Genomic DNA, 14,683 nt, shown 5'->3' with positions numbered 1-14,683 from the left:
ATATACCGTAATATTACGCGCAACTGAGGAAGACAGGACTATAAAAGTTGAAGACATTAATCCGGATTTCAAAGGTACTCGGATTACATATGTGGTCAGATGAATACGAGGCCCATGGGAAAAAAGTAGGTAAACTTTATTTAAAAAGTAATCGCCACAACTGTTCAAATATTTATCCCACTGTGAGAAAAATCGGTCAACACCTTGCTGAAAAAATGTTTGCAGTTGCGGTCACCCACGGAACCATGCATACGTCCAGGCGTTCGCCTCTTCGTCCAAAGTTAATCATAGGCTACGAAGGTCTCCCATGACGACTCCAAAAAAAAGGAAGGAAAGCGCGTGGACAGAGATGGTGAAAATAACGAAATAGTTTCAAATGGCTCTGAGCACTATGGCACTTATCATCTGAGGTTATCAGTCCCCTAGAACTTAGAACTACTTAAACCTAACTAACCTAAGGACATCACACACATCCATGCCCGAGGCAGGATTCGAACCTGCGACCGTAGCGGTCGCGCGGTTCCAGACTGCAGCGCCTAGAACCGCTCGGCCACTCCGGCCGGCGGTGAAAATAACGGACATGGGTGCAGGCCTTATCGTGCAAAAGAATGATAGTGTATGTCAATTTCCTGGATATTTGAACTAGACATTGCACTTCAATTTTTGCGAAGTGTCCACGTACCGCTGTAAGTTAATTACGGCGTCGTGTCCCAGCATGTCAGTGATCAATTGTTAAGGAAATAGGTCAGCATGACTTCCCCGGAACTGGCGTGACTGTTATTTCGAGTACGATAAAAATGTCGCGGGAAACGACACACTTCCTCCACACAGTCCTATATCTGCCCATGCGATTTCCATATCTCTGGAGCCCTGAAGAAACGTATTCGTGGGCGTAGAGTTGCTTCGGAGGTGCACTCACTGGGTAGAACCTTGTTCTGTAGGCAACCACAAACGTTTTTCCGTGGAGACATTTACCGTCTTGGCTTTCAGTGAGAGAAATATATTAACGTGGTAATTCCTTTGGCCAGTCGTTGTGGCCGAGCGGTTCTAGGCGCTTCAGTCTGGAACCGCGCGACCGCTACGGTCGCAGGTTCGAATCCTGCCTCGGGCATGGATGTGTGTGATGTCCTTAGGTTAGTTACGTTTAAGTAGTACTAAGTTCTAGGGGACTGATGACCTCAGAAGTTTAGTCACATAGTGTTCAGTGCCATTTCAACCATTTCTTCTAATTCCTTTTTAAACAATAAGCAGTTTAGCCCGCCCAGTTTGCCTTGCGGTCTAACGCACTGCTGTCCGGCGGATTAGTGTCGAGGTTCGGTGTGTCGGCCAGTCTGTGGATGGTTTGTAAGGCGTTCTTCCATCTGCCTAGGCGAATGCGGTCTGGTTCCCCTTATTCCGCCTCAGTTACACTAAGTCGGCGATTACTGCGTACACCATAATTACTCTATCACGCAAACATTGGGGTTAGACTCGTCTGTTGTGAAACGTTCCCGGGGGGTGTACTGGGGGCCAAACCACACAATAACCCTGGGTTCGGTGTGGAGCGGCCGTGGGGTGAGTGGACTGCTGTAGCCTGTTTTGAGGTTGTGTACCACTGAGGGCTACGGCAGGGACGAAGCCTCTCCGTCGATTTTAGGTCGGCACTTCAATTTAACACAATACCAGTTTACTTACTTTTTTCGCATGTCTCGTTTTCATTCGATTGCCTCTTACAGTGCAGTAACCGATGATCTTCAGATAATAGTGGCAGCAGTAGACAACAAAAAATCATTAAATTACTGAAATTCACGGATTGTGACACGGATTCAGAAAACAACTTAATATTGAGTATCCCTTTAAGGTAATTTCGCCGTTGTTACTTGAGTGAAATGGCATGGATAAGAGGATAGGTGGTCGTGACAACGGTCTCAAAGTTAGATGCACTTCATAGAGAACTGTTGAAAATGATATTGTTGAAGCATTTCCACACATTATAGGATGTTCAACACTTGTGTTAGTGACATAAATGAATGGCTGCAAAATGACACTGACGCTGAGTGCGGTATGATTACTGACGACGAAATTATCGCCGTTTATTAATCTGCAGACAACAGCGATGATGCATTAGGTGACAAAGTTGTTGCTCAGTCTGAAGAGATTGTTACACATGCAGAGGCAACAACGTAAATGTACAAAATGATTTTCGTAACTCGTGGAGCGGAAACTAAGCTACGAGCTCAGGACAATGGCTTTTGCGACAGAGAATACAGGCTTTTACACAAAGATGGCGTAAGGCCACAGAACTCGATTGAGACCACTCTAGAGCCAGCCGTCTAACTGTATATTATAAACATATTTTATGTAGTTCCTGGCAGTGACTGCAGTGTACCACCGATCCTTCCTTTTGTTATCGGTGTTGGCTCGTTTTCTGAAAGAAGAAGAAAGAGTCGGTGTCTGTTCCTGGTTAGCGTTGTTTATAGATGGACATAAATATAAAATAGATCGTCTGTCATTAATATAATAAAAAAATATAAAGAACTAGAGAAGCAGCGCTGTTAGCCATTGACTTACGCAAGCGACAAGTTTTTACTATGACAGCACACAAATCAGTTCATATTGAGAATAAAGTGTTAAGGCAAACTTTTATTTAAATCTTTGTTTCCGTTGTAGTGATGAAGTAGCGGAGTCTGATAATTTCTGCAAATGTAATAAGTTCTAGTAGTATTCCAACAAGAAATGTTGCTAGAGTTTGCAAGCAGAATTTTGTCCGATACGGTCCACAAACAGTAACAAGGTAGTGTAAAACATGTATCATTACAAGCTATTTGTGTTGAAATATTAAAAAATTAATATCTTACTCATCACACCTAGAATAAAATTGTTAGGATACTATACCACGTACAAAATGGAACATGTAAAAGAAATGTGATGCTATAGAAGAATGCTAAAGACGAAATTTGCAGATACAGCAACTAATGAAGAGATTGGGATTCGAACTGGGGGAAAAGAAATGTATGACACAACTTGACTGAAAGAAGGAATCTTTTGACATAACTTGAGTCATCGAGGTGGAAGAGAGAATTTCGGGGGTAAGAATTGTAGATGGAGATGAAGGCCTGAACAGAAAAAGCAAGTTCAAACAGATGTAGTTAGCAGTAGAGGTTTGCGGAAGATAGACTAGCACGGAAAGCTTCGTTAAAGTAGTCTTCGGACTCCAAACCAGAACGACGACAAAAAACGTCTGTGGTCACGGACGTTCCTTCATTAGCTCCCCGTAAAGACATACTTAAGGTTCAGCAGGTTCAAGTGGATGTACGTTGCGGTAGTTATTCGGAGATGAAGCAGCTTGTGCGGGATACACAAGGTAGAGAGTTGCATTAAACCAGTCTGCGGAATTAAGACTAGAAAAAAAACAAGTACCAAAAAGCGTGAGAAAATCACCAAGCAGTGCAGTGATTATTGCACTGTCCCGTCACATTAATGTGACGGCCTGTCAAAAGCCTAAATATCCTCCTTTTGCAGCACGGATCACTGAGAGACATACAGGAAGAGTGTTGGTGAGTTTCTGGGAGGTACCGTGTGGGATGTGGAGCCATCACAACTCCATTGCTGTGGCCGGCTATGTTAGGTTTCTCGTTTGAGAATCCATGCCGCTACCACTGCGATCAAAGTGGTCACACGTATTCTCTGTTGAGCTTAAATATGGGTAGTCTCCAGGCCAGGGGAGTACGATAAACTTATTCTGGTGCTCTTCGAACCAAGCGATTACACTGTGAGCTGTGTGACACGTTGCATTATCCTGCTGGTAGATGGGATCGTGCCCGGAGTTAGGAACAGTGAATAGGAGGCCGACATCGTCCCCAAGGATACAAGCACACTTGTGTTGATCTATTGTGCCTTCCAGAATGGCGAGATCACGTAGGTAATGCCATTAAAACATTCCCCATGCCCTAAAACCCACTCCTGGTTGCAGGTCGTTTGCTTTCAGACGTTATGCGCCAAAGGGCTTCTGTCTGATGGAGCATATAAAATGGTTTGCTTGAAAAGGCCCCCTGTCGCCACTCAGTGGACGTACAGTTGTAATGCAGGACTCCAGATTCCATCCTTCATCGGTGATGAACAGCAGTCAGGATGGGTGTATGAATCAGGCACCTGCCGTGGGGGCCTATATGCAGCAACGGTCGCTGACCGGTCTTCGGATAGACAGGGTTAGTAGCCGCTTATGTGGGAGGCCAGTTAGTCAACAGGTGCACGTCTATTCGCCCTTACTTGCCTGCGCACCAATTTTGGAAAGAGCCATTTTTCCATGCACGGTATACCTGAACCATGATGGCACGCGAGAGATTTCGGAAATGCTTCCAAGCCGGACACTGTGGCCGAGCAGTTCTAGTCGCTTCAGCCCGGAACCGCGCTGCTGCTACGGTCGCTGGTTCGAATCCTGCCTCGAGCATGGATGTGTGTGATGTCCTTGGGATAGTTAGGTTTAAGTAGTTCTAAGTCTAGGGGATTGATGACCTCAGATGTTAAGTCCCATAGTGCTTGGAGCCATTTGAACTATTTGAATATGAATTGCTTCCACCCATGGCACGAAGCGACAGCACTGTTTGCAACGTCCCCCAGACACTCTTTTCATATCTAGCACCTGCTCTTGCTACCATTGACCGTCTGTGAGTAATTATTGCACGTTGACGTCAAATTTAGGGGGTGGTCACATTAACGTGACTTGACTGTGAAAGTTCTAGTAGAATACGGATCGTAAATGTTGTGACAGAGTGCAAGCAGAATCTTGCCTGATACCGTTCATAATAAACGTACTGGCACTAATCGCTGAAAATTCGTATCACCTTAAAATACTGGAAAAAACATTATTTCAAAAAGTGAGGGAAGCTGGATTACAAGTAAGTGATGAGAAAACAAAATTCATGAGAGTAGAAAGAAATTGCAAAACAAAAGACGGGAAATCTTCTGATCGATAATCACATATTTGAAGAGGTAGATGAGTTCAAATGTCTGGAGGTTGTAGTAAACAACAAAAAATATGATAAACAAGACCTAGAGGCGAGGATCATGCTGCATCCAGAGCATCATACTCACTCAAGAGCTGCTGTCATCTAAAATTTTTTCAAGATCAGCCACAGTAAGAATATGTAAAACCATAATCAGCCCGGTATTACCTATATGGGGGAGAAATGTGGAGAATAGATAAATACACGGAGAGAAAGATAAAAGTTTTTGAAAATAAAATCCTGTGAAAGGTATTTGGACCAATCTTTGAGGGAGGAGAATGGCGAAGAAGAAAGAATAGGGAGCTATAGAACGAACCACATGTAGTTGCGGAAGCCAAGACAAGAAGACTGAGATGGGCCGGCCACGTCTATAGACAAGAGGAGGGATCAGAGAATAAGCTGGAAGGATGAAAACCTCTAGGCAGATCGAAAATGAGATGGGGAGACCAGGTTGCCAGCGTTCTCCTGGTAGTGGGGACAAGGAAAGAAGATGGCGAAGACAGAACACTGTGGAAGAGGCTACTTGACGAGACCAAAAACCGACTGAGTTTTGTGGGGTCAGGAGAGTAAGAGAGTAACAGTAAGCCGGAATTATAACACACTTATAGTCGCAATGTGTGCCGAAATATTTGAAAATCTATATTGTTATCATCATACGTAGAAAAAAACTCTAGGGATATTACGCAATGTTTAAAAATGGCACTTTATGAAAGGAAGATTGATTGATATTTGTAAATTTAGTGCTATGGAAGAAGTCTGAAGTTCAGATGGGTAGTTAGAGCAATTAATTAAGAGATAATTAATCGAATTAAGGAAAAAGAAATTTACGGCACAACTTGACAAAAAGAAGGGGTCGGTTGATAGACGTCCTTAATCATAAAGGTAGCAGAACGAATAGCAGGGATAAATAACTGTTGAGGCAGACCAAGGCCTGAATACGGTAAGGAAGTTCAAGTTGATGTAGGTTGCAGCAGAGATTCGCACAAGACGGACTAACGTGGAAAGCTGCATGAGAACGGTGTCCAGAATGAAGACCACAACAACCACAACCACAAGAATGCATGTGCTCACACTCGTTATTTACCATTGGACGCGCCATGAGTACATATGTAAGGCATCAGGAATTCGTGAATTTGACATAGGAGGTAGCAAGTGGGGTCAAAATTGTGCAGTGAGACTGTGAGCGACGTGTGGGTGCTATTCTGTCACTCTGCGCAACGGATTAATCTGAGATGTACCCTTTACCCTGTGGTTCCTGTAAGATGCAATTTCCACCCCCACACTATTACGGAAGTCAGACAGACGCTCCTAACGTTCTAAAGAGAAATGCCTGAAAAAGTTTCAGCAATAAATATCTTCTGGAGTCTTCCACTGTAAGGAAATGACACAAAAATTCACAAAATTTCTTATGTAACTAGTGGGATACTTGGGTGCTGGAATAGTGCTAGTTAGTGCAAGAAAAACATGAAAGTAACGAAAATTGTTATTTAATTTGCAAAAATTCTGAGTAATCACAATGGCACTTTTAGTTATGAATTGAACAAGTTATTTCCGGGTTCTTTTCAGAATGTGAAGTTACCTCTTAACGATAGGATCTGCTAATGAAATTCCTATACAAAGTTTAAGATTGTTATTGACATGGCAGAATGGCTGAGAGCTGCGCCTACTCAACTTGAATAATTATCGGTTAGAATGTTGTTAGGTACGGTCGAGGCTGTCGCGTGTGAAATGCAGTAAAGTGTACTGTTGTGGAGGAAATATGGGGCTCACAAGATCTGTAGCGCACAATACGGTAAGCTGCGGTGACTGCTGTCAGCGCCGCTCGCTGTTGACAAATAAGATAACTCTCGTTCTGTGTGGATTGACCATCACCAATCAAACTCTCCCTACGCCTAGATGAAGTCAAGGACTCCTATTCAACCCTAGTCTAACTATCGGCGTGGTACACTGTTCAGATAACCAGTCCACCGCAATGCCACTCAAAAATTCGCTCGCAGGTGTCTAACTAAAACTGTCTGTTCACACCACACAATAAGTGTGGCAGCCAACATAGTTGTTGTTGTTGTGGTCTTCAGTCCTGAGACTGGTTCGATGCAGCTCTCCATGCTACTCTGTCCAGTTCAAGCTGCTTCGAACAACACTTAATCGCAAGGACTCAATATAGAGTCGCACTCCGATTTGCTCTCGACAGAGGTGCTCTCCCAGTGAAGTACTGAGGAGAGACTTGTTCCTCACTCTTTGAGTACACGTACGAGCGCACACGCTCTCGTTACGTGTTCTCGCTCAAAGACCGACAACCCAACGGCCCCTCTCCACACCAGACGTGAAGGGGTATATCTTTCAGTCTTTCCCATTACACCTTCAGCTCAAGGCGTCAGGAATATCGCCTGCCAATCAGCATTGCTCTTCTAAAATGGGAGAATGACGTTTCGTTTAAGGCGACCAATCTGGAAATCATGGTGCGCACTTGCGCTTTACTAGTTATTTGCATATCGTTTACATGAATTCATACAACATTGACATTATCTGATCGAGTTTGGGATCGAATGAAACGTCCTGATGTGCGGAATATGATTGTGAGGGCGGAGTATGTAAGCAATGAAGGTCAGGAGACCACGACGTCTTACAAGACAAAGCGGGAAATACAGTGAGCATATTACAGACGGTGAGATGAAGTGATTTGCACAGGATAGAGCCGCTTCAAAGTAGTCTTCAGACTAACAACAAGCTTGAAAACCATTAAGCAGTTTAGTGATCGCTATTAATACAGGCAGAATTTCTGTGATGTTTTCGTCAATTATTAATCCATACCTTGACTTGATCCGCATCAATGAAGTTTCTCCTTCTCGACTATAGCTAAGGTACATGATGGTTGAATGGTGACTGTATGAGTGAGTGAATGCATGCATTCGTGGAGGTTGCCGCGCAGCTACCAACCTGCCTAACTGGGACGCGCGCTTTGCGATGCCGCAGGTGGTGAGCCGCCGGTGCCGCCGCGCCACCACCCCTTCCCCACGCCGTCGACGGCTGCGGCAGTGACGCCGGCCGGCCGCGACCTCGTCCCCACCGCAGGAGACGGCGGCCTCGTTAAGACGCACCGCAGGCGCTCCGCCGACGAGGAGAACGACATTCGCTGCCGGGACTTCACCGAAGGCAACCCCGAAGACAACAGCCTCCGGTCGCCCTACTTCCCCAACACCTACCCCAACAACACCAACTGTGTGCGCATCCTAGACGGTAAGCGGCGTTTTTGCTGAGCTTTCGTAATGTACGCATAAGAATCAGACATCTTACCTTATATATATGACGGTAGAAATTTCTACCGTCAAGTTATATGACGGTAGAAATTTCTACCGTCAAGTTCAAGTAGTCTGCTCGCGCATTCATGCAGTGTGTTGAAAGTAGCCTTGGATGTCTGCAGACTGAATCGTGTTCAAAACTTGTATATAGCCATGATTTCCCCACAATGAGCGAAGCGTGTGCAGATACATTATCATAAGGCAGCTACCAGTCCTAGTTGTCCCATCTCTCAAGCTGTTTGCAGCTAACATCTTCCCTCAACCTCCTCAAAACATTGCAGCAAAATTTTCTTGTGGTTAGAGTTATAATAATACCTTCAGCTGCTGACAGGCGCTGATATATATCAACGAGGGCTGCTGAAAATGTGTGCCACGACCAGGACTCGAACCCGGGATCTCCTGCTTATACAGCAGACGCTCTATCCATCTGAGCCACTGAGGGCACAGAGGACAATGCGACTGCGGGGACTATATCGAGCACGCCTCCCGCGAGACCCACATGCTCACCTTGTATGTCCACACACTACTTTCGTAGTGTCCCACCTCAACACACTCATTACTCGTGGAAGACATTCTTACCAAGTGTCGTAAGAGTTCGAGGAACATGTGTGCATCCGCATAGAAGAAGGAGGTCATGACCGGTATTGCCAGAACTATATACTTACAGGGATATGGTGTCTGTTCTTTCGGACATGTCCGAAAGAACAGACACCATATCCATATAAGTATATATTTCCAGTGGTTGTCTAACCGCGTGGAATAAATTCCTTATGGAAAAGTCAATGAACTGACAAAAATTAACGTTATTCGGACTGAAACTGACATGCAGACCGCAGAACAAGTTAATACTTTTAAATATTTGGGGGACAGTATTACGGACGGGCAAACAATGAAGTACAAAATAGATTTCTGTGGAACTGTACTGAGAATACTGGGGAAGGAAGTCCACAGAGATATACTCTCCTAAATTTCTATAGGGTTATTGCTATACCAGCACTGCTGTATGGATGCGCAAACTAGACCCTTAAGAAGGGAGATGAAAAGAAAAAAGCAGCATATGAAATGAATTTTCTTAGATACATGACTCGATGCCATCTGATAGATAAAAAGAGAATGAACTGAATATGCAAGACACAACTCAAATAGTAGAACAATGTCAGTTAATATGGAAATAATATAGACTTTTTGAAAGATACTAGAATCACTAAAGTCATAAAAAAATTACAAACTAAGACGCGAAAGATGAAAACCAATGAAAAGATGGAGTGACCAATTTTGAAGGAGATGGAACGGACCCCATGGTAACTCATGGTCAAGCAATTTTAGAATAATAAAGCAGCCAAAATATCTTACTTATGTCACGATTCGTAATGGTAAGGATAATCGACTTGACAAGGGAGATGTTACAGCAGGTCTATGACTGCATTATAATATGTGATTTAAACATAAGTTTTATGGTAATCAAAACCACTGTTAAGTTTGGACTGTGTAGACCAATGTGTTTCTCTTATATGTAGTGTTGCACAGCCACCTCTTTGTCTTAAGGGCGACCCACAGTTAATCTCAACACAAGCCAAGTAAATTGAAATGTCATCACATGTTGTTATAATGATGCACACTACGTTCAACACTGTAATTCGTACAAAACTGCACTCCAATTATGAACGACACGGTTGAAGTTCTTTTTCTCTTTCACTCAGTTTTAATTGAAAATATAAGTTCTCCCTTATTGGCGATAGTAACGTTTTTTTTTTCTTTTTTTTTTTCCTGATGGTCCACCTGCAATGCGGGCGACATGGTCAGCCACTAATTCGTCCTTTCGTACTTCTTTCACCACGCGGCTTCAACAATGACTCACTACTGAGCTCCTGCCACACCGCTCTCAGCACTCTTCATATACACACACTCGTGCGAAGGCACAATGAATATCGCTGAGTGAAGGATCGTGGATGCCTTACACATTGACTTGATGTTCCTGCGAACTTGACACTTTTTCTGGCAGCAGAGAGGATGGTATCTTCCATTATGAATACTGCTGTTTTCTTTCAGGATCGTACCAGTACACCCTTGATTGATTAGCAGCTATGACCGTGCACAGGATATTTGGGTCATGTTGAACTGTAGTTGCAGTTCATCGCTCAACTCGACCAGACGATCACGCTGGTGGAGGTTCAAAAGACGTTCATTTCAACAGCTACAATACGTCGGTATGCGTATGAGATTCCAAGGATTTCACAAAGATCACAGATAGTCTGCCTTCTGACTTTCAGGACGACTTCACGCACTTACACGATCTTCTCCAGAGCTGTGCACGATGGGTCGGCTTGTCTGTTACCCTCCACAGACTCCAGACCGTCTTTAAATTTCTTAAGCCATTCATAGTCTCTTGCTTGTCTCAAAGTTTGCTCGACCCGCCGCGGGTTACAGCTGCAGTTATACAGAGCGTGAAACAAAACTTTAAGTAGATCCTCCGTTCCTTCGAGTCAGTAATTTCGTAATTCGCAGGCGCAGTGGAACATGGTGAATGTTCGCACTGGTGCACTCACAACGACTCCCCTTGTCAGACTGGCAGTTGGAATGATATGACCAGGCGCACACAGCCACGTAAAGCTTATACTCCTGTTTGTTTAGATGTAATATTCAAAATGTCGGAAACTGCTATGCTACTGTGTTCTGAGGAAATAAATGAGTATATCCATTACAAATGGTTTTCACTATTTAATACGGAGCCATACATTGATAAGAATTACAGGGAATTTAAGAGAGTTCAGATTTATTTTCACACACTTTAAAGGAGTTGCACATCACTCCGTCTGGTCAATCTGACAACATCTAAGCGATAGTATACTTCACACCATACATTCTGCAGCATTTTATGTGGAGTCACCGACGCAAGAGCTTCAGAAAACGCGCATTGAGTTCTGTAGTTGTTTTCGGTGGAGGAGACGCATGCCCCATAGAAAGAAATCAATGTGGGTCAGATCTGGAGCTTTAGATGGCCGAGAGCAGAAAACAGAGTTGTCATAGGCAGTACGACCGATCCAACGATTTGGAAAACATTGATTTCAAATGTACGAATCTCCACATCCAAAGGTGTGGGTGTGCCATTTCCTGAGAGATTTAATCCACGGCGTCCGTGTCAGTATGTGGCATCATATATTAGTCAAGCATGTCCAGGTAAATGTTTTTCTTTTGTACCACTATTCACTCTGATGCTGCAAGCAGTCCATTATGAAGTGAACTTCACAGGGCCGTGGCGTGCCTGCAAAGCTACCGCGATCCACAGTCGAAGCTCGCTGACATCTGACGGATCAAAACAGTGACTTCTCTGATTATACACAGCTCGTCCCTTCAAGCGCTCTTGCGCGCCATTGGTTTCATCCTAAAGATCTTAAAAGTATCCACTGACTGTGCGATAAACTCTCACACACTTAGCGCACTAGAGACACCAAGCACTAGCGTTTTGGGAGACATTGGAACAATTGTCGAATCTATTCCCAGCACAAGGAAACCAACCCATCCTTAATCACAAAAAATTTAGGGAGGTATTCTTCTCATTAACCATGTTTCAAAACAATTTTATAGATGTTGCGCATTGCGCTGCTACAGCTGTTTATTCTTTGACGTGTGTGCAGATCAGAACCTAAGCTCATGAGATTAAAGTGCATTAAATTTCATCACCGACGACGCTAATTGAGCATCATCAAGTGGATATGTTGTAGCATAGGTAAACATTACTACATTTTATCATCACTCTAAGATAAAACATTTAAAGATCTGTTCCAGATTTGAGTAGTCAGAAGTACATGGAGAATGATGTAGTGTTCTGCACATATCAAACCAAGAGCAGTGATCTTTAGCTAATCTTAGGATACACTGAGCTAAACATTCTGAAGCGATTCCGATATTTGGCGCAGGCTTCCCTTAAGGTGTGATGTAGGATGTCCTTGCCTGTCTCAATTTTTTTCCTGTGCAAGCTTTAGCAGTGATTCATTCATTCCTCAGAGTAGTAGCACACAAACCTCCAAGTGCCAGACACTCAGACCGGTACAAAAAAACGTTGTATGCCGATAGAGTATCAACCAAAAATTTTATTTAGTTCGTACTATGAGCTGTCGGCCAGCACAACTGGTGTAAATTTGAATTAAAAGTAACACCAGAACTACGGAGCACAGGAAAAAAATAACTTGAAGTAACTAACATGTATAGCTTCCGTGGGGAAGTTGGGACAGCATTAGGTCGTCTTAGCAAGGGCCCTGGGTTTAAACCCCCATAAAGAACTTTTTTAATGTGTTTTGGGTGAAAGTGTTATATGGGACTTAATATACTTCCGCACGTGTGATGCAATTGTTTCTTTATTCTACTGTCCCGACCGTTTCTGTTTATTCTGTGAATCTACGAATGTACCAGCCGCTCCATTACCAGTGGCGTTTGTTCTGTCGCACATGGCCGACAGAACACCACACCTATTTACGGATGTGTGCTCTATAGCTTTGCTACTTTCAAATAACGAATCGGAAACAGACACCTAAAAGAAAATTGCTACAAACACCGAAAAGTAATTTTACATATCAGGAAAGTATTTTCCAATGTAAAGGCTTCAAGTCTAAACAGTCCAAACAAATTGACATCAAAGGGGGGTTTGGAGGCAGGACTTTTGGTACACCGACCTCACGCTCTACCAACATTTTTTATCTCATTTTGTTCGTTATGGTTCAATGCGGGCGTCACATGACACCCGTTCAAGTTAATCATTTATTCATAAACTCAGTTTTCCTTTATTATTATTTTTACGGATAGCAGCTAACCCTCTGACCGAACATGCTGAGCTACCTTGCCGGCACCAACTCAACCAAACGAGATCTGCTAGTCAAACATTCGCAGATACCTTATCCTATCCTCTGTTGTTCTGGCGTTACTTCTATTACCCTTTACGCATGTTCTACTAGACGACAGCACGCAGCCCGAACTAAAGCGGTGTTTTGGTTGATACTCTATCGAAACAACGGTTGGTACTGATCGGAGTGTGTGGCATCTGGAAGTCTGGGTGTAAGCGAAGCTGAAACATTTCTTTATTTGACAGGAGAAATTGAGGCGAACTTTTTCTGAAAACGTGTGAATCCCACTCAGACGCGTAAGGCAAGCATGTTGGTCTGCTATAAAACTAAGTTCGTGAAAGTCATGTAAATGGTGCGATATCCATTCCTTAAGTCTCCGTGTCTGTTGTTATTGAAGTGTTGGCATAAGAGCCAACACTGTGTTGCTAGAGGAGGCCGAAATGCACGCTTATAAGCTCACGCAGATTGGCGTGAGGTCTGGAACAAGGTAAAGTAATTATCCTATAAACAAAAGAACGTAATTCTTGGAATACTTAACTTTAATCCACAATTGGAGAACATCTCTCGTTACTGTACAAGCTTCAGAATATTAATTATCAAATGCTATGGCGCCTTGCTAGGTCGTAGCAAATGACGTAGCTGAAGGCAATGCTAACTATCGTCTCGGCAAATGAGAGCGTAATTGTCAGTGAACCTTTCCTAGCAAAGTCGGCTGTACAACTGGGGCGAGTGCTAGGACGTCTCTCTAGACCTGCCGTGTGGTGGCGCTCGGTCTTCTATCACTGACAGTGGCGACACGCGGGTCCGACGTATACTAATGGACCGCGGCCGATTTAAAGGCTACCACCTAGCAAATGTGGTGTCTGGCGGTGACACCACAGTTATCATAAAATGCGAGTGTCTTACTGAGCTACTAGCCATAATAGTTAATCCTTTAGTTGCTGATAGGATACACATGTCTATTAAAGCCAAACGCAGTTTTGAGCGTTGGGACATCTATGTTTCATACCTGTCTAGTGCTAACAAGTAGCGAGAGGCTTTCAGAACCCGGAGAAAAAACCATGAGGTGGATACATAGAAGGCTGCGCGAGCCATCAAATGGGATGACATGTGTTAATGGTGTGTCTGTTTCACGGAAATGAGATGAAATCACCATCTTACCTATTCCACGAATGTCCTAAGTAACTAATTGTTTTGAAGAGTACCACGCACCACAGTAACTCTGCGGGTTACTACATGATTTATACGTAGTGGGTCGTATATTCTCCAGAAAACTTCATAGAACGTAAAAAATACTTCGTGTGTGGTGTCTCAAAGCCAACTTCCAATGTTACGTTGAAATCTTGTGTGCAATATTTCATGTCTTTCGTTGTCATGAGAGTAAATGCGTTTTTCTACTGATTCTTTGTATTTTTTCCGCAATTGACATTCTGATAAAATCGTTCTAAAATTAAAAATTTCACTCTGAAAGTCCTAGGTTCATATGAAATCATTGATCTCGTTACGTTCACGGAACACGTGTCAAACTTCATCGATTTTCAAAGTCACTCAGCATAAAATA

General features: G+C 43.5%; 1 protein-coding gene across 1 annotated transcript in view; it reads left to right on the top strand.

Annotated features, from left to right (window-relative positions):
- The window catches only part of LOC126416851 (uncharacterized), a 1,707,974-nt gene that overhangs the window by 144,713 nt on the left and 1,548,578 nt on the right, over window positions 1-14,683 (top strand). Inside the window, exon 2 of the mRNA XM_050084734.1 lies at window positions 7,959-8,222. Coding sequence (XP_049940691.1) covers window positions 7,959-8,222 — 264 coding nt within the window. The remainder of the gene's footprint in view (window positions 1-7,958; window positions 8,223-14,683) is intronic.

Source organism: Schistocerca serialis, chromosome 8, assembly GCF_023864345.2.
Source record: "Schistocerca serialis cubense isolate TAMUIC-IGC-003099 chromosome 8, iqSchSeri2.2, whole genome shotgun sequence".
In the NCBI taxonomy this organism is placed as follows: Eukaryota; Metazoa; Arthropoda; class Insecta; order Orthoptera; family Acrididae; genus Schistocerca; species Schistocerca serialis.
The sequence above is the reverse complement of the archived record's forward strand: the minus strand, read 5'-3'. Positions and strand labels throughout refer to the sequence as shown.